The sequence below is a fragment of the Oryctolagus cuniculus genome, chromosome 1 (genome assembly GCF_964237555.1).
Source record: "Oryctolagus cuniculus chromosome 1, mOryCun1.1, whole genome shotgun sequence".
NCBI lineage: Eukaryota > Metazoa > Chordata > Mammalia > Lagomorpha > Leporidae > Oryctolagus > Oryctolagus cuniculus.
Genome location: NC_091432.1, coordinates 229,082,252 through 229,105,970, shown reverse-complemented (window position 1 = coordinate 229,105,970; position 23,719 = coordinate 229,082,252). Strand labels below are relative to the sequence as shown.

General features: G+C 45.4%; 1 protein-coding gene across 10 annotated transcripts in view; it reads right to left on the bottom strand.

The window, feature by feature from the left end:
* GAPVD1 (GTPase activating protein and VPS9 domains 1) overlaps nucleotides 1-23,719 on the bottom strand; it is a 106,074-nt gene that overhangs the window by 44,831 nt on the left and 37,524 nt on the right. For 6 of the 10 annotated variants that reach the window (XR_011382064.1, XM_051836384.2, XM_017350061.3 and 3 more), the window contains 5 exons: nucleotides 20,879-20,965; nucleotides 18,923-19,057; nucleotides 18,584-18,773; nucleotides 12,606-12,766; nucleotides 1,657-1,786 (listed from right to left, as the gene is read on the bottom strand). Coding sequence is in view for 8 of the 10 variants with exons in the window: in XM_051836384.2 (XP_051692344.2) it covers nucleotides 1,657-1,786; nucleotides 12,606-12,766; nucleotides 18,584-18,773; nucleotides 18,923-19,057; nucleotides 20,879-20,965 (703 nt within the window). In the remaining 2 variants the exon portion in view is untranslated. The remainder of the gene's footprint in view (nucleotides 1-1,656; nucleotides 1,787-12,605; nucleotides 12,767-18,583; nucleotides 18,774-18,922; nucleotides 19,058-20,878; nucleotides 20,966-23,719) is intronic. The other 4 variants (XR_011382065.1, XM_017350059.3, XM_051836670.2 and 1 more) reach the window with 1 other exon arrangement.

The following is a 23,719-nucleotide window of genomic DNA, read 5'->3' as shown; positions in this document are numbered from 1 at the left end:
ATCCACTGGTTCACTCCCCAACAGTCACATCAGTTAGGGCTGGGCCAGGCCAAAGGAGGAGCCAAGAACTCCATCCAGGTCTCCCATATGGGGGGCAGGGCCCAAGTACTTGGGCCATCCTCAACTGTCTTCCCAGCCGTACTAGCAGAGAGCTGGATTGGAAATGGAACAGCTGGGACTCACACCAACATCCAGATGGGATGCTGGCACCATAGGTAGCTGAGTAACCCGCTTTGCCACAGTGTCAGCCCCATCCTTGACTTTCAGTCAAGCTTCCTGCTAATGCATCCTGGGAAGCAGATACGATGGCCTGTTAGCTTGGCCCCTGCCACCCATGTGGGAAACCCAGAGGGAGTTTAGGGTTCCAGACTTCATACTGGCCCAGCCCTGGCCGTTGTGGGCATCTGAGGAATCAACCAGCAGACGTCAATCTCTTTCTGTCTCTCTGTGCCACTCTGCCTTTCAAGTAGAAAATAAACATCTCCAAAAATGATATACTGTCACTTCACATTCTTGGCTTTTAATTTTCTCTTGGCCGGCGCCATGGCTCAATAGGCTAATCCTCCACCTGCGGCGCCAGCATCCCAGGTTCTAGTCCCAGTCGGGGCGCTAGGTTCTGTCCCGCTTACTCCTCTTCCAGGCCAGCTCTCTGCTGTGGCCCAGGAGTGCAGTGGAGGATGGCCCAAGTGCTTGGGCCCTGCACCCCATGGGAGACCAGGAGGAAGCACCTGGCTCCTGGCTTTGGATCAGCGTGGTGCACCAGCTGCAGAGCGCCGGCCACAGCGGCCACTAGGCGGTGAACCAATGGCAAAGGAAGACCTTTCTCTCTGTCTCTCTCTCTCACTGTCCACTCTGTCAAAAAAAAAAATTTCTCTTTTGGGGCCAGCACTGTGGCACAGCGGGTTAAAGCCCTGGCCTGAAGTGCCGGCATCCCATATGGGCACCAGTTCGAGTCCCGGCTGCTCCTCTTAAGATCCAGCTCTCTGCTGTGGCCTGGGAAAGCAGTAGAGGATGGCTCAAGTCCTTGGGCCCCTGCACCCATGTGGGAGACCCAGAAGACGCTCCTGGCTCCTGACTTCAGCTCAGCTCAGCTCCGGCCATTGTGGCCATTTGGGGAATGAACCAGCGGATGGAAGACTTCTCTCTCTGTCTCTACCTCTCTCTGTAACTCTGTCTTTCAAATAATAAAAATAAATCTTTAAAAAAATGTTTCTCTTTTATTCCTATTAGCATTATATTCTGCTTCATAAAGGTGTGGATATGTGAATAAAGAAATGAAGGACATTAAAATTATATACAACATCCTGAAATACAAATACATCTATTTTTTTCCCATTTATACATGCATTACATCCTTCTAAAGGAGCTCTATAAGCTTTGGTATATATTAATATAGAGAAACAAAACTTGTTATTCTATTTTTAAGTCTGAAAGAAGACTTAGATTTTCTCTGTTTTATATGACCAAAGGCCTCTCACTATCTTAGTTTTATTTAGGAAACAATCTTCACAGTCAGCTGTTCAAGCTCATTAAAGGAAAATTTTTACTCTCTTCAGTGAGAGGCACAGATAGTATAATTCTAATTTATAAGGCTCCTTTAAAGAACACAAAACATTACTTGAATCACACAACTCCTTGAATGAAGTAACCCTTCACCTTCAGATATGCCTTCCAGATTATCACTGCAGAGGGAAAAGCGCAAGGTTTTATCAGGTTTACCGTGGAGTTTGTTTTCATCAACAGGGACATCTCCTTGTCCTCCATCCGAAAGTTGCATGTTTAGGACCTGAAAAATAAAATGTCAATTTGGGTTTATCACAACTGAAACATCACTGATAAGAAAATAAACCACAAGGACCAGTGCCATGGTACAGTAAGTTAATCCTCTGCCTGCGGCGCCACCATCCCATATGGGCGCCAGTTCATGTCCCGGCTGCCCCTCTTGCAATCCAGCTCTCAGCTATGGCCTGGTTAAGTAGAAGATGGCCCAATGACTGGGGCCCTGCATCCGCGTGGGAGACCAGGAAGAAGCACCTGGCTCCTGGCTTTGGATCGGCGCAGCTCTGGCCATTGTAGCCATTTGGGGAGTGAACCAATGAAAGGAAGACCTTTTTCTCTGTCTCTGCCTCTCACTGTCTAACTCTACCTCTCAAATTTAAAAAAAAAGGAAAGAAAACAAACTACAGGATGCTTATTTAAATTCCTCTTAACACTTTAAAAAAAAAAAGATTTACTTATTTGAAAGGCAGAGTTACAGAGAGGCAGAAGCAGAGAGAGAGAGAGAGAGAGAGAGAGGTCTTCCATCTGCTGGTTCACTCCCCAGATGGCCACAACGGCCAGCAGTGGACCAGGCCAAAGCCAAGAGTCAGGAGCTTCTTCTGGGTCTCCAACATGGGTGCAGTGGCTCAAGGACTTGAGTCATCCTCTACTGCTTTCCCAGGCCATTGCAGAGACCTGAACTGAAGTGGAACAGCCAGGACCTGAACAGGTGCCCACATGGGATGCCAGCACTGCAGGCAGTAGCTTTTACCCACTATGCCACAACACCAGCCCTTTAAATTATACCTTTTCAAAAAAAGATTTATTTATTTGAGAGGCAGAATTAAAGAGAGACAGACAGACGGATCTTCCAACTACTGGTGCATTCCCCAAATGGCCTCAATGTCTAGGGCTAGAATGGCTATAGCTGGGCCAGGTTGACCAGGATCTAGGAACTTCTTCCAGGTCTCCCATGTGGGTGCTAGGGACCAAGCACTTGGGCCATCTTCGCCTGCTTTCCTAGGCACATTAGCAGGAAGCAGGATCAGAAGTGGTAGAGCCTGAACACGAATCAGTGCCCATATGAGATGCGGCACCTCGGACAGCATCTTAATCCACTGTACCACAACTCTGGACCCTTAAATTATACTTTCACCTGAAAATTCATTTATAAGGGCTATCAAGCTTATAATTACCCTGGAAAAAGAGTATATCAGTTAAAAATGGAGGAATGCCCTTCCATTACCCATCCAGTGTTAAGAGACTGAATAGGCTGTCAGACACCTGAGGAGCTATGGATAGGACTACAGGGATCAAGAAGGCTTTGTTGTCAGCAGGTTGGTCCTAGTCTGTCACGGGTTAACTGTGCAACAATGAACAAACTGTTTAAGCTCTCTAAGCCCCAGGTTCTTCATCTATAAAATGGTGACAGTAGCAGTAAGTATGCTGTGGCATTGTTCAGGACTAAATAAAAAGAAACATACTGCATTTGGCATGGTAAATGACTTATTAAATTTGCAGTGTATTTTTTCAGAAGTCAATAAACTAATTCAAGCAGAAATAACACATAATCATGTCCTTATAGCCACCAGGATCAAATCCATTCCATTTAAACCCTGACCTGATTGCCACAGAAGAAGCTGAAGAATGATTTCACAGCCACCTCTAGTGTAGAGCTGATGGCCTTTGTATAATGTTTTCAGGGTCAGCATTGTGGCCTAGTGGGTTAAGCCTCTGTCTGCAAAGCCAGCATCCCATATGGGTGCCTGTTTACCGTCCAGCTGCTCCACTTCTATTCTGCTCCCTGCTAATATACCTGGGAAAGCAGCAGAGGATGGCCCAAGTACTTGGATCCCTGCTACCCATGTGGTAGAAACAAAAGAAGCTATAGGCTCCAGGCTTGGGACCAGCCTAGCCCCAGCCGCTGCACCCATTTGGGGAGTGAACTAGCAGGTGAAAGATCTCTTTCTGTCTCTCCTCTTTCTGTAACTCTGCCTTTCAAATAAATAAATAAATATATATTTTTTTAATTTTTAAAAATTTATTTGAGAGAGAGTTACAGAAAGGGGGGGGGGGTCTTCCATCCACTGGTTCACTCCCCAATTGGGCGCAATGGTTAGGGTTGTGCTGATCCGAAGCCAAGAGCCAGGAGCTTCTTCCAGGTCTCCCACAAAGGTGTAGGGGCCCAAGCACTTGGGCCTGAGGCACCAGCATCCCATATGGGTGCCGGTTCAAGACCCGGCTGCTCCACTTCTGATCCAGCTCCCTGCTATGGCCTGAGGAAGCAGAAGATGGCCCAAGTCCTTGGGCCTCTGCACCCACATGAGAGACCCAGAAGCAGCTCCTGGCTCCTGGCTTCGGATCGGCGCAGCACTGGCTGTTGCGGCCAACTGGGGAGTGAACCATCAGATCGAAGACCTCTCTCTCTCTGCCTCTCCTCTCTCTGTGTAATTCTATGACTTTCAAATAAATAATTAAATCTTTGAAAAATATTTATTTATTTGAAAGGCAGAGTTATAGAGAGCCAGGGACAGAGAGAGAGAGAGAGGTCTTCCATCCACTGGTTCACTCCCCAAATGGCCACAATAGCCAGAGCTGAGCTTATCCAAAGCCAGGAGCCAGGAGCCTCTTCCAGGTCTCCCATACAGGTGCAGGGGCTTAAAGAGTTGGCCCATCTTCTACTGCCTTCCTAGGCCATAGCAGAGAGCTGGATCAGAAGTGGAGAAGCCGTGACTCAAACCAGCACCCAGATGGAATGCCAGCACTGCAGGTGGAGGCTTTACCACTAAGCCACAGCACCAACCCCTTGGCTTTCCATTAATGAGTAAATTAGGTATTTTTTTACATTGTTCTATACATTTATATGTGTGATGCTTTTACAAAGTCATTTAAAAAGGTATTTCCTACTTGTGTGAAATTAGACATAAGCATTTTCAATTTTGTATTTTTCAGATAATTTAGAAGATCTGTTTTTAAAGATGTATTTATTTATTTGAAAGGCAGAGTTAGAGAGAGAGAACTCTTCCATCTTTTGGTTCACTCCCTAACTGGTTACAATGGCTGGAGGTGAGCCAGGCCAAAGCCAAGAGCCAGGAGCTTCTTCCGGGTCTCCCATGTGGCTGCAGAGGGCCCAGGTACTTGGGCCATCTTCTGCTGCTTTCTCAGGTGCATTAGCAGGGAGCTAGATCAGAAGAGGAGCAGCTGGGACTCAAACCAGCACCCATATGGGCTGCCAATGCTGCAGGCAGCAGGTTTACCCACTATGCTACAGCACCAGCCCCAAGAAACTTTTCTTTTTTAAAAGATTTATTTATTTATTTGAAAGTCAGAAAGAAAATCACAGAGAGAGAGAGAGAGAGAGAGAGATTGACTCAATCTGGGTTTCCTACATAGGTGGCAGGGACCCAAGCAGTTAAGCCATCAGCTGCTGTCTCCCGGGTGTGCATTAGCAAGAAGTTGGATGGGAGGCAGGGAAGCTGAGACTCGAATTCAGACACTCTAATATGGGATCTGCCTGTCTCAAAGGCATCATTTTTTGTTTGTTTATTTGTTTAAAAGGCAGACTAATAAAAGGAAGAGACAGAGGGAGAAAGAGAGAGAGAGAGATCCACTGGTTCACTCTCTCAAACAGCTGCAATGGCTGGGGCTGGGCCGAGCTGAAGCCAGGAGCCAGGAACTCCATCCATGTTTCCCACATGGGTGGCAGGGGCCCAAGCATTGGCATCTTCTTCCACTGCTTTCCTAGGCAAATTAGCAGAAAACTGGGTTGGGAGCAGAGTAGCCAGGACTCGAATAGTACTCCCATATGGGATGCCAGCATTGCAGGCAGTGGCTTAACCCACTGTGCCAAAATTGCCAAGCAAGCAATTCTGTGATATTATATGGAAAGCTACTGAAACCATTCACACTGGAACATAAAACACAAAATTCTAATTTCATGTCTCTACAAAGAATCTAGAAACTCTAAGCTAAATTAAAACCACAGAAGAGTTGAAAAAACTTTAAATCAATCTAGTCTATTAGTTCTTAGCTGGGGAGAAATGCCTTTTGCATGTGAGTGAGGACAGCTTTGGTTCTTAAAGTAACTAGCCACCTGTGACACCTGCACCTGTGACGCCTAGATCCCATAGAGGTGCCAGTTAATGTCCTGGCTGCCCACTTCTGATCCAGTTCCCTGCAAATGGCCTGGGAAAAGCAGCAGAAGATGGCAAGTGTTTGGACTCTTGCTACCCATGTGGGAGACCTGGTTCTAACTCCTGGTTTATGGCTTCAGCCTGGCCCAGCCCTGGCTGCTGCAGCCATTTGGGGAGTGAACAAGTGGATGGAAGATCTCTCTTTCTCTCTTTTTCAAAATAAATAAATCTTAAAAACAAAAACAAAAGCATTTATCTAGAAAGTTCTACCGGTCCCAGGGGCACAGCATTTAAAAAAAAAAAAAAGTCCTGCAATTCATGGAACAGGCATCAAAATGAAGAGAATACTAACACCACCTCAATTTAAAAAAAATGAAAAAAAAAAATTTTTTTTTTGAAAAGGCAGAGTTACAGAGAGGCAGAGGGAGAGAGAAAAAGAGGTCTTCCATCCACTGGTTCACTCCCCCAATGGCTGTAACGATGAAGCTGGAGGTGGGCCAGGCCAAAGCCTAGAGCCAGGAGCTTCTTCCAGGTCTCTCACGTGGGTGCAGGGCCATCCTCCACTGCTTTCCTAAGTCTAACACAGAGCTGGATCAGAAGTGGGGCAGCTGGGTATCAAACTGGCACTCATATGAGATACTGGCAGTTTTTCCTGAGACACCACAGCAGCGGCTCCAAAATCTTATTTTTTTAACATAAGCATTATGATACTTAATTTCAGATGTCAACTTAACTGAATTAAGGAGCAGCTAAAAACCTAGAAAAGCATTCTATTCTGTGTGTCTATAGAAGATGTTAGTGTGAGTCTGAGTGGACCAGGTAGGGAAGACCTGCCCTCAATGTGGGTGGGCACCATCCAACCAGCTGGAGCAACAGACAGAACAAATGAGGGTAACTGGTAAATTCTCCCCACCCCCAAGCTGGGATACACTTGACTCCTGCCTCGGACATTAGAATCCAGGCGTGTCCAAACACCAGGACTTAAACCAGTGAGCTCCTCCCCAGGTTCTCAGGCTTTAGGCCTTGAACAAAGACTTATACCATTGGCTTTCCTGATTTAGGCTTTTGGACTTGGACTGAATCATACTGCTGGTAACCCAAGTTCTCTGGTCTGGCAGACAACCTGCTGTGGGATTTCTCAGCTGCCATAATCATGTCAGTTTCCTAGTAAGTCCTGTCATCTATCTATATATACATAACCTTCTAGTTCTGTCTCTGGAGAACCCTGAAGAATATAGGCATTTTCAGCTATAAATTTAACCTGTGAGCATAGCTTGTACCCATCAAGTCTGGTATGTCGACCTTCATTTTCTTTTTTTTTTTTCTTTTTTTCTTTTTTTTTTTTTTGACAAGCAGAGTGGACAGTGAGAGAGAGAGACAGAGAGAAAGGTCTTCCTTTGCCATTGGTTCACCCTCCAATGGCCGCCGCAGCTGGCGCGCACCGCGCTGATCCAATTGCAGGAGCCAGGTACTTATCCTGGTCTCCCATGGGGTGCAGGGCCCAAGCACTTGGGCCATCCTCCACTGCCTTCCCGGGCCACAGCAGAGAGCTGGCCTGGAAGAGGGGCAACCAGGACAGAATCCGGCGCCCCGACCGGGACTAGAACCCTGTGTGCCGGCGCCGCAAGGCGGAGGATTAGCCTAGTGAGCCACGGCGCCGGCCGGCCTTCATTTTCATTCCTCTCTAAGTACCTCCCATGTTCTGATTCTTCTTCATCTATTTGTCAGGAGTACATTTAATTTCTACATACTTCTGAATTTTCCAGTTTTCCTTCTGTTAACTGATTTTTAGTACATATTATTGTGGCTGGAAGAAATGCTTTGTTATGATTCCAATCTTCTTAAACTTGTTGAGACTTGCAGTATGGCTTAATATATATGGTCTAAAGACAGACAATGTTCTTTGTGCACTTGAGAGGAATGTCTGCTGTGCTATATAGTTGGGTGGAGTACTCTACAAACGCATGCTAGGTCTAGTTAGGTTTACAGTGTTCAAATCCTTCATTAATCTTTGTTGTCTAGTTGTTGTATCCATTATAGAAAGTAGGTTACCAAATTCTCAACTACATCTACATCTCCCTTTAATTCTGTCAGGTTTTGCTTCATACTACGGGCTACTGTTGGGTTATATGCGTTCATAATGGCTGTAACTACTGGATGAATTGAGCATTTATCTTCACAAAATGTCCTTTGTCTCTTGTGCTCTTTCTGTTTCCCATACTCGATAATCTCAACTGATTCATCTTCAAGTCCACTGGTTCTTCTGCCTGCTCAAATCTGCTAGTGGACCACTCTAAAGAATTTTTTATTCCACTTGTACTTTTCAACTCAAAGATTTTTTAAAAATATTTTATTTATTTATTTGAAAAGCAGAAATACAGAGTGAAGGAGAGAGGGAAAAGGAGAGGGAAAGGGACAGAGAGAGAGAGATTGATCTTCCATCTGCTGATTCAATCTCCAAATGACTGCAACAGTGAGGGCTGGGTCAGGCCAAAGCCAGGAGCTTCTTTCAGGTCTCCCATGTGGGTGCAGGGGCCCAAGTACTTGGGCCATCCTCCACTGCTTTCCCAGGTGAATTACCAGGAATCCAGATAGAAAGTGGAGCAGCTGGAACTTGAACCAGCACCCATATGGGATGCTGGCACTGCAGGCAGAGGTGTAATCTTCCACGCCACAGCGCCAGCCCCTCCAGGATTTCTGTGTGGCTCCTCTTTGTAATCTCTACTTCTTTACTGATATCCTCTGTTTGGTGAAAACTTGTTATGTTGGTTTCTCCTTTAGTTTTTGTTTTGTTTTGTTTTTGTCCATGGTTTCCTTAGCCCTTTAAGTATACTTAAAATAGTTTCTTTAAAGTGTTTAGTTGGGGGGCCGGCACTGTGGTGCAGCGGGTTAAAGCCCTAGCCTGAAGCGATGGCATCCCATATGGGCGCCAGTTCGAGTCCCAGCTGCTCCTCTTCTGATCCAGCTCTCTGCTGTGGCCTGGGACAGCAGTAGAAGATGGCCCAAATCCTTGGGCCCCTGCACCCATGTGAGAGACCCAGAAGAAGCTCCTGGCTCCTGGCTTCAGATCAGCACAGCTCTGGCTGTTACAGCCATTTGGGGAGTGAACCAGAGGATGGAAGACCTCTCTCTCTGTCTCTACCTCTCTCTGTAACTCTTTCAAATAAATAAAGTAAATCTTTAAAAATAAATAAATAAATAAATAAAGTGTTTAGTTGGGGTTGCTGGCATTGTGCATTAGCAGGTTAAGCTTCTGCCTGCAACACTGGCATCCTATATGGCCACCAGTTTGAGACCAGGCTGCTCCATTTACAATCCAGCTTCTTGCTAACATGCCTGGGAAGGCAATGGAAAATGGCCTAAGAGCTTGGGCCTCTGCACCCACGTGGGAGACCCGGAAGAAGCTCCAGGCAACTGGCTTCTACATGCCCAAGCCTCAGCCCCAGCCATTGTGGTCATTTGGGAAGTGAATGAATGGATGGAAGATCTCTTTTTCTTTGTCTTCTCCTTTCTCTGTCATTCTGCCCTTCAAATACATAAAAAAAATATTTTAAATAATAAATAAATAGCTTAGTTGGGGCCAGAACTGTGGCACAGTGGGTTAACTTGCCACCTGCAGGACTGGCATCCCAAATGGGTGCCAATTAGAGTCCCAGCTGCTCCATTTCCAATCTAGTTCCCTGCATCTGGGAAAGAAATGGAGGATGGCCCAAGTACCTGGGAATCTGCCATTCATGTGGGAGACTCCGAAGAAGCTCCTGACTTCTGGCTTTAGTCTGGCCCAGCTCTAACAGTTGCAGTCATTTGGGGAGTGAATCAGCAAATGAAGAGATCGCTCTATATCTCACTTTCAAATAAACAAAATTAAAAAAAAAAATTTAAAGTTCAGGGGCTGGCAGCAGAACAAGGCCCAAGTGTTTAAGCCCCACCACTCCCGTGGGAGATCCAGGTGACGATCCTGATTCCTGGTTTCTGCCTGGCCCAGCACTGGCTGTTGCGGCCATTTGGGGAGTGAAACAGCAGATGGAAGATCTACCTCTCCCTCTCTCTAACTTTGTCTTCTTTAAAAATAAAGAAAAACAGGGGCTGGCGCTGTGGTGCAGTGGATTAATATCCTGGCCTGAAGCACTGGCATCCCATATGGGCGCCGGTTTGAGTTCCGGCTGCTCCACTTCCGATCCAGCTCTCTGCTGTGGCCTGGGAAAGCAGTGGAAGATGGCCCAAATCCTTGGGGCCCTGCACCCATGTGGGTGACCCAGAAGAAGCTCTTGGCTCCTGGCTCCTGATCGGCGCAGCTCCGGCTACTGCAGCCAACTGGGGAGTGAACCATCAGATGGAAGACCTCTCTCCCTCCCTCTCCCTCTCCCATCTCTGTGTAACTCTTTCAAATAAATAAATCTTTAAAAATAAAGAAAAACCAATGCCTATCTTAAAATGGGCTGGCACTGTGGTATAGCAGGTAAAGCTGCCATCTATGACACCAGCATCCCATGTGGGCACGGGTTCATATGCTTGCTGCCGGTACAATCCTGCTCCCTGCTAATGGGCTGGGAAAAGTAGCAGCAGATGGAAAATGGCCTGTGCTTGGCCCCCAGCCACCCACACGGAAGACCCAGATGTAGCTCCTGGCTCCCGGCTTTGGTCATTGCAGCTATACAGGAGTGAACCACAGATGGAAGATCTATCTCCCTCTCCGTATCAAAGTAAATATTTTTTAATACTTAGAACTGATGTCCAAATTTCCAGCCTCATTTCCTCTAAAGACTTTATTTCCTTGGGTTTTCTTTGCAGCTGTCTTTTACATTTTTTCCTGACCAACCAAATAATAAGGGGAAAAAAAAAACTGGGAGCCGGCGCTGTGGCATAGCAGATAAAGTCACTGTCTGCAGTGCTGGCATTTCATACAGGCACCGGTTCGAGTCCCGACTGCTCCACTTCCGATCCAGCTCTCTGCTGTGGACTGGGAAAGCAGTAGCAGATGGCCCAAGTCCTTGGGCCTCTGCACTCACATGGGAGACCCAAAAGAAGCTCCTGGCTTCAGATCAGCTCAGCTCAGCCATTGCAGCCATATGGGGAGTATATCAGTGCATGGAAGGCTCCTCTCCTTCTCTCTCTCTCTCTCTTGTTTTTTCTCTCTCTCTCTGCCTCTCTGTAACTCTGTCAATTAAAATAAATAAATCTTAAAAAAAAATGGTTTTCTTCCAGGACACAAGCAACATATTCAGAGTAATAAAATATATGGCAGTTACGGCTATCTGAGGAGCAGACCACTAAATGGAAGACCTCTCTCTCTCTCTCTCTCTCTCTCTCTCTCTCTCTCTCTGCAGCTGCCTCTCTGTAACTCTCCCTTTCAAATAAATAAATTTTTTTTTTTTTGACAGGCAGAGTTAGAGAGAGAGACAGAGAGAAAGGTCTTCCTTCCATTGGTTCACCCCCTAAATGGCCGCTACGGCCAGCACTGCGCCAATCCAAAGCCAGGAGCCAAGTGCTTCTTCCTGGTCTCCCATGTGGTGCTGGGCACAAGCACTTGGGCCATCCTCCACTGCCTTCCTGGGCCACAGCAGAGAGCTGGACTGGAAGAGGAGCAACCGGGACAGAATCTGGCACCCTGACCAGGACTAGAACCCGGAGTACCCACACCGCAGGTGGAGGATTAGCCAAGTGAGCCACAGCACTGGCCAAAATTTAAAAAAAATAATAATTCTGAGCAGAAATGCCGCTAGTATACCATTGGACAGAAAACAAACAAAACATTTCCTATAAATTACAGGAAAAGTCTATTCAATTTCCACACCACAGTTTTTTGTACTACAAGGAAAAATTACTTTGTTGTGGACCTGTTCACCAACTTCTGTGCCACAGATGTTTGTTTTGTTTTGTTTTTTATTTTTTGACAGGCAGAGTGGGCAGTGAGAGAAAGAGACAGAGAGAAAGGTCTTCCTTTGCCGTTAGTTCACCCTCCAATGGCTGCCGCGGCTGGCGTGCTGCGGCCGGTGCAGTGTGCTGATCTGATGGCGGGAGCCAGGTACTTATCCTGGTCTCCCATGGGGTGCAGGGCCCAAGCACTTGGGCCATCCTCCACTGCACTCCCAGGCCACAGCAGAGAGCTGGCCTGGAAGAGGGGCAACTGGGACAGAATCCGGCACCCCGACCGGGACTAGAACCCTGTGTGCCGGCGCCGCAAGGCGGAGGATTAGCCGAGTGAGCCGCGGCGCCGGCCCACAGATGTATTAATGTGAAGTGCTTCTACAACAGTTCACAAGGAGACTGGCATCTAATGGCACATCACGGTGGGTTCATTGAATATAATGAAGATTATGCATTAAATGCCTTTCTATGGTATGACTGTGTTCCCCCAAAATTCAAGTGTTGAAATCCTAATCACCAAGATGATATAGTATTTGGAGGTAGGGTCTCTGGATAGAGGATTAGGTCATTGGTTAGGGCCCTCATGGATGGGATTCGTGGTCTTATAAAATAGGCACAAGCAAGCTTGTTTGCCCCTTGTACCATGTGAGGACACAACAAGAAAGTATCATCTAGGAGCCAGGAAACAGACCCTCACGAGATATCAAACCTGCCTTGATCGAACTAAGACACAAATATAGAAGCAAACATAGCAAATGCAGAAGCAAAAGATCACTAATTTAAAGAAAACAATATAGATTTCTTAATAATTATGGCTGTAAGTTACACGCACCAGTAGACTCATACCTCGTTTTCTGACATCATTCCTGGAGTAAGCTGGGGACCTGTCCCTAAGGAAATGACCAACACCTCTTCTGGTTGTACCTCCGGGATAGTTTCCTGAGATGATCCTTCATGGTCCATATGTAGGTCCATTAGCATATTAGTACGGCTTCTGCTCCGAGTAGCTAATAAAAAATTGCAAATAAAATAATTTACAGAAAGAAAATGATAAAAATAGTACTCTAAATACAGAAATGTATTTTCCATTAGTGTAGATTTATGCAAGCATGAAAAAAATCAGTGGTGAAAATATGAGTAAGAAAAAAACCGAACCAGAAACTCAATCTCTTTCAAAACTGATAACAGGGCCGGTACTGTGGTGTAGTGAGTAAAGCTGCTGCCTATGTTGCTAGTGCCCCATATGGGTGCCAGCTCAAGTCATCGCTATGCCGCTTCCAATCCAGCTCCCTGCTAATGTATGTGGGCAAGCAGCAGAAGATGGCCATCCACTAGTTCCCTACCCAAATGCAGCAGCAGCATATTCTAGGCCAGGCCGAGGCTAAGAACCATCAACTCCATCCAGGTTTTCCACATAGGTGGCAGGAACCCAAGCACTTGGGCCATCCATCACCTGCTGCCTTCCTGGGCTCATTAGCAGGAAGCTATATTGGAAGTTGAGTTTCCAGGACTCAAATCAGTACTCTGATATGAGATGTGGGCACTGGAGGCTGCAGTGTAACCTACAGGGCCATAATGCCTGCTCCCAGAGTAAGTTTTTAAAAGCACATTTTCCAGGTGCCAGCGCTGCAACGTAGCGGGTAAAGCCACTGCCTGCAGTGCTGGCATCCCATTTGGGCATTGGTTCTGGTCCCAGTTGCTCTACTTCCAATTCAGCTCTCTGCTATGGCCTCGGAAAAGAAGTAGAAGATGGCCTAAGTCCTGGGGACCCTGCACCTGGTTAGAGACCCAGAAGCTCCTAGCTCCTAGCTCCAGACTGGTGTAGCTCCAGCCACTGCAGTCATCTGGGCAGCGAGCCAGAGGATGGAAGGTCTTTCTCTCTGTCTCTCTCCCTCTCTCTAACTCCGCCTCTCAAATAATTAAATAAATCTTTTTTTTTTTAAAGCATATTCTCTCCCCTGAAATGAATAAACTTCTTTCCAAAAATACAAAAGGGAAGTTTTCCTAATGTTTAAAATATGAGATTTTGGGACAAGCATTATAGCACAGCGGGTTAAGCCACCACTTGGGACACTGGCATTCCATTTTGGACTGCCCATTTCAGCCCCAGCTGCTCTGCTTCTGATCCAGCTTCCTGCTAATATGCCTAGAAATGTGGGAGTGAACTGTGGACAAAAACTTTTCTGTCACTTTGCCTTTCAAATAAATAAAACTTTAAAAAAGTGAAAAAAATAAAATATGAAGTCCTGGGACAGGCATTGGGACATAACAGGGTAAGCCGCTGATTGAGATGGCCACATCCCTTATCAAAGTGCCTGGGACGGGGTCTCATCTCCAGTTCCAATTCAGCTTCCTGCTACTGTGCATCCTGGGAGGCACCAGATGATGGTCCAAGTACTTCAGTGCCTACCACCCATGCTGGCGACCCAGACGGAGCTCCTGGCTCCTGGTGTCAGCCTAGGCTAGCTGGGCTTGGCCATCTGGGGAGTGAACCAGCAAATGGAAGACCTCTCTTTTTCTCCCTGTCACTCTGCCTTTCAAATAAAATAAATAAAACTTTTTTTTAAATGAGGCCCTTTCTGTTTTGTTAATACATTCTTAATTAGTAAAGGTGCTTCCCCCATCTATAAGTAAACAAGTAATATTTTTTCTTTTTAATAAAAGAATCCACCCTATAGCTTTTTCAAGAACTTTTGGTCACTGAACAATATAGATAGTTTGTAACAGTTTCTCTGAGTATCTTCTGGGAAAAGTTTCTATTTTCTTTCAGAAGCATGAAAATCCAAATGCAAACAGAATACTGAGTAGAAATTCTTGCAGTGGGAAATAAAAAATAGGAAGCAAAAGCATTCTATAGTAACAAAAATCTTTCAATTTTACTTTGAGTGAAAGCTGACCTCCTTGATGACAGAAAGAGGCAGATATACAAATCATCTTTTCTTTACAATGCTGCAGATAAATTACCTTTGTCTGAAAATTCAGAACACATACCCATTTCCAAAAGTCTAAAATAGGCCCCACTCACATCTCTATTAGCTGGCTCTCAGTTTTTTTACTCAATTATTTTAATGAACTAAAGCACAACTCCACGAACAGGTCTATCAGTATTAATAAACTCTATAATTTATAAAAATACAAGTAATCAAATTTCATGTAGCAATCTTTTTTTTTTTTTTTTTTTTTTGACAGGCAGAGTTAGACAGTGAGAGAGAGACAGAGAGAAAGGTCTTCCTTCCGTTGGTTCACCCCACAAATGGCCACTACGGCCGGTGTGCTGCGCAGATCCAAAGCCAGGAGCCAGGTGCTTCCTCCTGGTTTCCCATGTGGGTGCAGGGCCCAAGGACTTGGGCCATCCTCCACTGCACTCCCGGGCCAGCAGAGAGCTGGACTGGAAGAGGAGTAACCGGGACAGAATCTGGCGCCCCAACCAGAACTAGAACCCGGGTGCCAGCGCCACAGGTGGAGGATTAGCCTAGTGAGCCGCGGCACCAGCCTCATGTAGCAATCTATAAACAGCAAAAGAGACAAACATATGGAGCACGCTTTACTTCTTAAGTAAAAGTTGTATAAGAACAGCCTAGGGGCTGGTGCTGCGGCATAGTAGGTAAAGCCTCTGCCTGCAGTGCCAGTATCCCATTTGGATGCCATTCAAGTCCCGGCTACTCCACTTCTGGTCCAGCTCTCTGCTAATGGCCTGGGAAAGCACTGGCAAGTGGCCCAAGTGCTTGGGCCCCTGTACCCACACAGGAGACATGGAAGAAGCTCCTGGCTTCCAGTTTCAGATCAGCCCAGCTCTGGCTGCTGTGGCCATTGGGGGAGTGAACCAGCGAATCAAAGACCTCTCTCTCCCTCACTCTGTCTGTAACTCTGCATCTCAAATAAATAAATAGATCTTTAATTAGAAAAAAAAAAAGCCTACTACCCACTAAATGGGGCTACTAGGTGTGATATGAGCAGTGAGATTAGTGGCTAAGGAATCCCAGGAGTGATGGCTGCTAACTGCTGTCCTGGGTTGCGAAAACATTAAACAAAAAGAAAATCAACCCTCTGAACAATGGACACATAGTACAAGATACAAAATAAATGCAATGACCAGGTCTCGTGACTATATAAAACAATACTTGGGGCCGGCGCCGCGGCTCACTAGGCTAATCCTCCCCCTTGCGGCGCCGGCACACCGGATTCTAGTCCCGGTCGGGGCGCCGGATTCTGTCCCGGTTGCCCCTCTTCCAGGCCAGCTCTCTGCTGTGGCTAGGGAGTGCAGTGGAGGATGGCCCAAGTACTTGGGCCCTGCACCCCACGGGAGACCAGGATAAGTCCCTGGCTCCTGCCATCGGATCAGCGCGGTGCGCCGGCCACAGCACACCGGCTGCGGTGGCCATTGGAGGGTGAACCAACGGCAAAGGAAGACCTTTCTCTCTGTCTCTCTCTCACTGTCCACTTTGCCTGTCAAAAAAAAATACTTGGAAACCATTTGAAATTTACTTTCCACTAGATCCATATTTAATAATACCTTTGGATGATAGGAAATGAAATATTTAGTGTATAGCAGAGAACAATGGAAAAATAAAATAGCTGAGCTACCAAAAATCATTTAACTCTTCATGTTAACAAAGCATATATAGTCCACAATATTAAAAATCACTAAGCTCTATGTTTCATTTTTCTTCTATTTTTAATCATGAACACTGACATTTTGGGTTGATGAAGAAAGCCAACAACGTGGGGCCAGTTTTGTGGTGGGTAGACTGAGCTGCCCACTGCTACATCAGCATCCCATATGGGAGTCTAATGTGCCTGGGAAAGCAGTGGAGGACGACCCAAGTCCTTGGATCTCTGTACCCACAGAGGAGACCCAGATGAAGCTCCTGGTTCCTGGCTTCAGCGTAGGCTGTGGTGGCCATTTGAAGAATGAACCAGTGGATGAAAGATCTCTCCTGTCTCTCCTTTCTCTGTAACTCTGCCTTTCAAATCAACATAGGAAGGAAGGAAGGAAGGAAGGAAGGAAGGAAGGAAGGAAGGAAGGAAGGAAGGCCGGCCAAAGACTTGAAGAATATGACATCACATTCCTGTTGATGATGCAATTCCATATTACATTAAATGTACAATAGATTAATTTGAGGAAACTGACAGTTCTTGGGGCCAGCGCTGTGGTGCAACAGGTAGAGCTGTTGCCTGCAGTACCTGAATCCCATATGGGTGCCGGTTCCAGTCCTGGCTGCTCCACTTCTGATCCAACCCTCTGCTATGGCCTGGGAAAGCAGTAAAAGATGGCCCAAGCCACTGGGACCCTGCACCCGCATGGGAGACCCAGAAGTTCCAGGTTCCTGGCTTTGGCTCTGCCCAGCCCTGGCTATTCTGGCCACTTGGGGAGTGAACCAGCAAATGGAAGGTCTCTCTCTTTCTCTCTGCCTCTGCTTCTCTGTAACTCTGCCTTTCAAATAAATAAATAAATAAATAAATCTTAAAGAAAAAAAATAAAGAAAGAAAGAAAGAAACCAACAGTTCTTAACAAATTAGCTCATGGAAATTTAAAAATAAAATCCCATTCTTTATAAATTATAACAAGCTATTTATGATCATGAAGTGTTGCTTAGTTCCTCATTACTAAGCTGACACTAAAATATGCCTGCTCCCATGGCCTACACACTTTTCCTCATCTTGTTCACTCTGTCAGCTTTCATTTCCCCTTCAAGAGAAAATACAGGTTCTGGAGCTGGCACTGTGGCACAGCCACAGTGAAGCCACATGAAGCACCACCATCCCATATGGGCTCTGGTTCGAGTCCTGGCTGCTCCACTTCTGATCCAGCTTCCTGCTTGTGTGCCTGGGAAAGCAGTAGAGGACAGCCCAAGTGCTGGGCCCCTGCACCCACGTGGGAGACCCAGAAGAAGCTCCTGTCTCTTGGCTTCAGTCTGACCCAGCTCCAGCCATTGCAGTCATCTGGGGAGTGAACCAGTGAATGGAAAATCTTTCATTTCACTTTCTCCACAATCTTCTCCTGAAACCCTCATCATTTGGCTAAGTTAAGAATCTCCATAAGTCCATGCTTATCTCCATCAGAATAGATAGGACAAAGGGTACTGGTCTCTTCTTGTTCTCTTCAACTAGACTATGAGCAAGTAACCTGAGCATGAGGGTATGTCCCATGTTCTCTGTAACCCCAGTGTCTAACAGCACCTCAAGTATAAAATACTGATTATACCTTCACAGAGTTTTTGTGTGGACTAAATGAAACAGCATTTATAAAGTCCTTACCCAATGTCTGGTACATGGCACGTGCTCAATTAATTTTGTGTATGTATGCACAGATAACAGTTACTAAGCAGATAAAGGTCAGACATAATTCTTAAATGACTAAACTTGACAAAATGAAACTTTTTCTTTATTTTATAGTATTAAGATATCTTAGCTCAGTTGCTACTAATTACTAATAAAACAATGAAAACACAGTAATTATTATTTTCTACTTTATTAGACTGCTACATTTATTATTTAGAACTTTAGAAAAGGAGAGGATTACATAATTCAAAAATTAACTATGACAAATAACATTTTCAACATTTTCTTAAGGAAAAAAATGCTTAAATTTAAAGTATACTGTAGTTGGCATAATTTCAATTAATTATGAAAAATGTGTTTAGATAAAGTCTACTGATACACTTTCATCGATCTGGTGTAATTTTTAAAAATTGAAATACTAGCAATAAACATGAAAAGACTTTACCAAGTATTTAAAACAATAATCCAAAATACAGAACAATAACAAAGACTAAAAAATATCAACTTTAAGGAAGAGCCCCAATGTGAGAAATTCTCTTTACCTATAGGTAATCGGTTCTTTTTATTGGCTGGAGTGGTTGCTGGAGACAGCTGAGGAGTATTGTAGGGCGTCATTTCTAAACTGCTGCTTTTTCCTGGTTTGGCCTGGGGTAGGTTTGCCAATAAATTGTCAAGAGCCATTCTATCTTCTCTCAGTTGATCTCCAGACATCACACTCTTCATAAAATTCACCTGGCAAAAGTAAAATCAATTTTTACTTTAGCTTCTAAAATCAATTTTTCAAATACAATATATATTTCTTACACAATATACTCATCTGTGACTGCTCACGCTTAGCTAAATGACTTATGAGCAAATTCTATCAACGAAGAAGCCTTTACCAGAGTAACAAGTTGACTGTAGGTTATATAAACCACAGTTCTGCTTAACCCTTCCAGAGGATTAACGGCGGACATCGGAGGGGTCTCCACTGCACGGCCCCCAATCACAACATCAAGGAAAGCAGCAACACAGCTCTGTCAAAACAGGAAATGACCACAGTGAAATATCACCCTTGAAAATCCTGGAATAAAGTTTTTAAGGTGGATAAAAAAACACAAAAGTATTAACTTCTTGAGAATTACTCTAAGCCCAACATTTAAAAAAAAAAAAGTAAACTCTTATATATTGTCATAGAATAATCTGCAAGACATACTGGTAAACAAAACAAACAACACAGAACAGTATATACACTAGGCTTCCCTTTGTGAAAGGGGAGGAATGGAGCCGGGTGGGAGAATATATGTAGAACTTTGCTTGTACACATGTGACCTCTAGAATGATATACAGAAAACTGATAATTTCAAGACCCTTTCAGGGAGGAAAGAAAGACTAGAGGTGAGAATTGAAATTTCACTGTATCATCTTTTCATTTTTAGCCAAGTTCGAGGGCCAGCACTGTGGCGCCAGCAGCCCATATGGGAGCCAGTCAAGTCCTGGATGCTCCACTTCTGATCCAGCTCTCTGCTAATGGCCTGAAAAAGCAGTGAGAGATGGCCCAACTACTTGGGCCCTTGCACCGATGTGGGAGACCCAGAAGAAGCTCCTTGTTCCTGGTTTTAGACTCCAGCATTGTAGCCATCTGGGAATGAATCAGAGAATGGAAGACCTCTCTCTCTCTGTCTCTGACTCTCCCTCTGTCTGTAACTCTGTCTCTCAAATAAATTAATTAATTTAAAAAAAAAAAAAAAAAAAAACAGCCGGCGCTGCAGCTCAATAGGCTAATCCTCCGCCTGCAGTGCCGGCACCCCAGGTTCTAGTCCTGGTCAGGGTGCCGGATTCTGTCCCGGTTGCTCCTCTTCCTGTCCAGCTCTCTGCTGTGGCCAGGGAGTGCAGTGGAGGATGGCCCAAGTCCTTGGGCCCTGCACCCGCATGGGAAACCAGGAGAAGCACCTGGCTCCTGCCATCGGATCAGCGCGCTGCGCCAGCTGCAGCGCACCGGCCACAGCGGCCATTGGAGGGTGAACCAACGGAAAAAGGAAGACCTTTCTGTCTCTCTCTCACTGTCCACTCTGTCAAAAAATAAATTAAAAAAATAAATAAACACATAAAAACACTCTCAAAAAAAAAGCCAAATTTAATATACATCCTACTCAATATATGATTAAATTTTTCTTTAACTGAACAATGCCATAAATATTCATTTATGAAATATACTTAAAATTATACAATTATTCTTGCTTCATTACATCCACAAATTTTTAAAAAACAAACTTTTTAAAACAAAAGAATCTTAGCAGATCTTTGATGCTTACTACAATGCTACCTGCTCAATAGTCTACTAAAGGCCGGCGCCGCAGCTCACTAGGCTAATCCTCCACCTTGCGGTGCCGGCACTCCAGGTTCTAGACCCGGTTGGGGCGCCGGATTCTTTCCTGGTTGCCCCTCTTCCAGGCCAGCTCTCTGCTGTGGCCAGGGAGTGCAGTGGAGGATGGCCCAAGTGCTTGGGCCCTGCACCCCATGGGAGACCAGGATAAGTACCTGGCTCCCGCCATCGGATCAGCGCGGTGCATCAGCCACAGCGCACCGGCCGCAGCAGCCACTGGAGGGTGAACCAACGGCAAAGGAAGACCTTTCTCTCTGTCTCTCTCTCTCTCACTGTCCACTCTGCCTGTCAAAAAAAAAAAAAAGTCTACTGAAGAATTTGTGATTTTCAATGACATCTTTCATCAAAATCTAATCCAAAACTGTAGTTAATTATAAGGAACATTAGTTTATAAACAACTAAGCAAATTCAACTAAGAATCTGGCAGAATTTTCTGTAAGCAATGTCCACAAAACATAGGGTTCAATCTTACTTTGTCAAATTTTCCAAGGCTGCTCTTTGTCCGGGGGTCTCCCTCTTCTGAGCCGGTCATTGCTAACTGCTGCAGAAGGCGGCCAACCTGCAATCCAAAGCAACAGTAGGGGATAGCAGCTAGAGACACCCATAAATTCTTCTCTACAAAAGCACTTCTGTACTAGTCTAAAAACCTGGTTCATAAAAATATGTTCACCACCTGCCTGGGCATACAAAACAAGGTCCTCAGTAAAATGGGTATTTTATCTATGCCAGTTTTTACTATTTTTAGATTAAGAGTTATAGAAAGATTTAAAAGTTATAGATTATATAGTTATATAGATTAAGAGTTATAGAAAAATTTGCTTTCACTTCTAAGATATCAACACTAAGTAAGTGTGCTAGTATCACATTATTCATGTGCTAGAAATTTTTAAACTGATTTATAAAAGGTGACTCACTTATTAAATTACTTCAATATTAAGTACTTTTCCTGGGGCAGGCATTCTGTACAGTGGTTAAGACGCGGCACATGGGACAAGCATTGAGGCACAGTGCATTAAGTATGGCGCCAGCATCCCCTGTCAGGATCCCAGCTGCTCTGTCTCTGATCCAGTCCTGCTAATGTGCCTGGAAAGGCATCCACGTGGAAGACCCAGATAAGAGTTCTTGGCTCTGGCCTGGCCCAGACCTGGCTGTTAAAGCCCTTTGGAGTGAATGGAGATCCCTCTCTCTCTCTGCCTCTCTTTTTCTATCACTCTGCCTTTCAACTAAAGCAAAATAGATCTTAAAAAAAAAAAAAAAAAAAAATGCCACCTGATCACAAATCAGAATGCCTAGGTTTGACTCCCAGCTTTCCATCCAATTCCAATTCCAGCCTCCCACTAACGTGTACCCTGGAAGGGAGATGACAGCTCGAGTTCTTGGGTCCTTGTCACCTATGGAAGGCTGAGTTCCCCACTCCTGATTTCAGCATAGCCCAGACCCGACTATTGCAGACATTTGGGGAGCAAAACAGAGGATGCAAAATCTCTGTCTATATTTCTCTCTGCACTTCAAGTAACAATGAAAAGTTTTTGTTAGCCGGCGCCGTGGCTCAATAGGCTAATCCTCCACCTTGCGGCGCCGGCACACCGGGTTCTAGTCCCGGTTGGGGCGCCGGATTCTGTCCCGGTTGCCCCTCTTCCAGGCCAGCTCTCTGCTATGGCCAGGGAGTGCAGTGGAGGATGGCCCAGGTGCTTGGGCCCTGCACCCCATGGGAGACCAGGAAAAGCACCTGGATCCTGGCTCCTGCCATCGGATCAGCGCGGTGCGCCGGCTGCAGCGGCGGCCATTGGAGGGTGAACCAACGGCAAAAGGAAGACCTTTCTCTCTCTGTCTGTCTCTCTCACTGTCCACTCTGCCTGTCAAAAAAAATTAAAAAAAAAAAAAAAGTTTTTGTTGTTGTTATTTAAAGTACTTTTCCCTTTAGAATTCACAAAGCACTTGAGGTAGCATTCTTTCTGAAGGGCTAGCGTTGTGGCAAAGAAGGTAAACTTCTGCCTGCAGTGCCAGCATCCCATATAGGCACCAGCTCAAGACCCAGCTGCTCCACTTCCAATCCAACTCCCTGCTAGTACTCCTAGGAAAGCAGCTAAAGATTGCCCAAGTATTTGGGCCCCTGCACCTGCATGGGAGACCCAAAATAAGCTCCTGGCTTTGGTGTGACCCAGCTCTGGCAGACATCTGGGGAGTGAACCAACAGACAGAAGCACTCTCTCATTCTCTACCTCTCTGCTCTCTTTTATCTCTGCCTTTCAACCAATAAGTAAATCTTTTAAAAGAAAATAAAAAGATTTTTCTCCCTAGATTTAAAAGCAAACAATTTGGGGCCGCCGCCTACAGTGCTGGCATCCCATATGGGCGCCCGTTTGATGAGTCCTAGCTGCTCCACTTCCAATCCAGCTCTCTGCTACAGCCTGGGAAAGCAGAAGATGGCCCAAGTCCTTGGGCCCCTGCACCACGAGGGACACCCAGAAGAAGCTCCTGGCTTCAGATCAGCCCAGCCCCAGCCATTGAGGCAATCTGGGGAGTAAACTATCAGATGAAAGACTTCTCTCTCTGCCTCTGCCTCTGCCTCTGTGTAACTCTGCCTTTCAGATAAATAATCTTTAAAAAACAAAAAACCTACAATTCCTATAGAATATCAGCTATGAGTAGATACTAACTCACAGAACAAGTTTTTTACTGCCAAAAGTGAAGTGTGAATCCACTATGACTGAAGGCTCCAGGCTTCATTATTGTTAGCATCATTATGTTAGCATCAAGGACAACCCTCCTTTTTACTCATTTTGAAAATATGTGATTCAATCTCTAACAGAATAACAAAAATAAAACTACAAATGCATCATGTCATAAGAATAATATTTCACAGATGATTAAAAAAACTAAAAATTTTATTTCAAGGATTTCCTTTTTTTTTGACAGGCAGAGTTAGACAGTGAGAGAGAGAGACAGAGAGAAAGGTCTTCCTTCCATTGGTTCACTCCCCAAATGGCCGCTACAGCCGGCGCGCTGTGCCAATCTGAGCCAGGAGCCAGGTGCTTCCTCCTGGTCTTCCATGTGGGTGCAGGGCCCAAGGACTTGGGCCATCCTCCACTGCCTTCCGGGACACAGCAGAGAGCTGGACTGGAAGAGGAGCAACTGGGACAGAATCCGACGCCCCAACCGGGACTAGAACCCCGGGGTGCCGGCACCACAGGCAGAGGACTAGCCAAGTGAGCTGCGGCGCCAGCCTCAAGGATTTCTATATAGTGAATTACTAAACACCCCAATGTGATAGATAAAGAAAAAGCAAAAAAAAAAAAAAAAAAAAACCTGA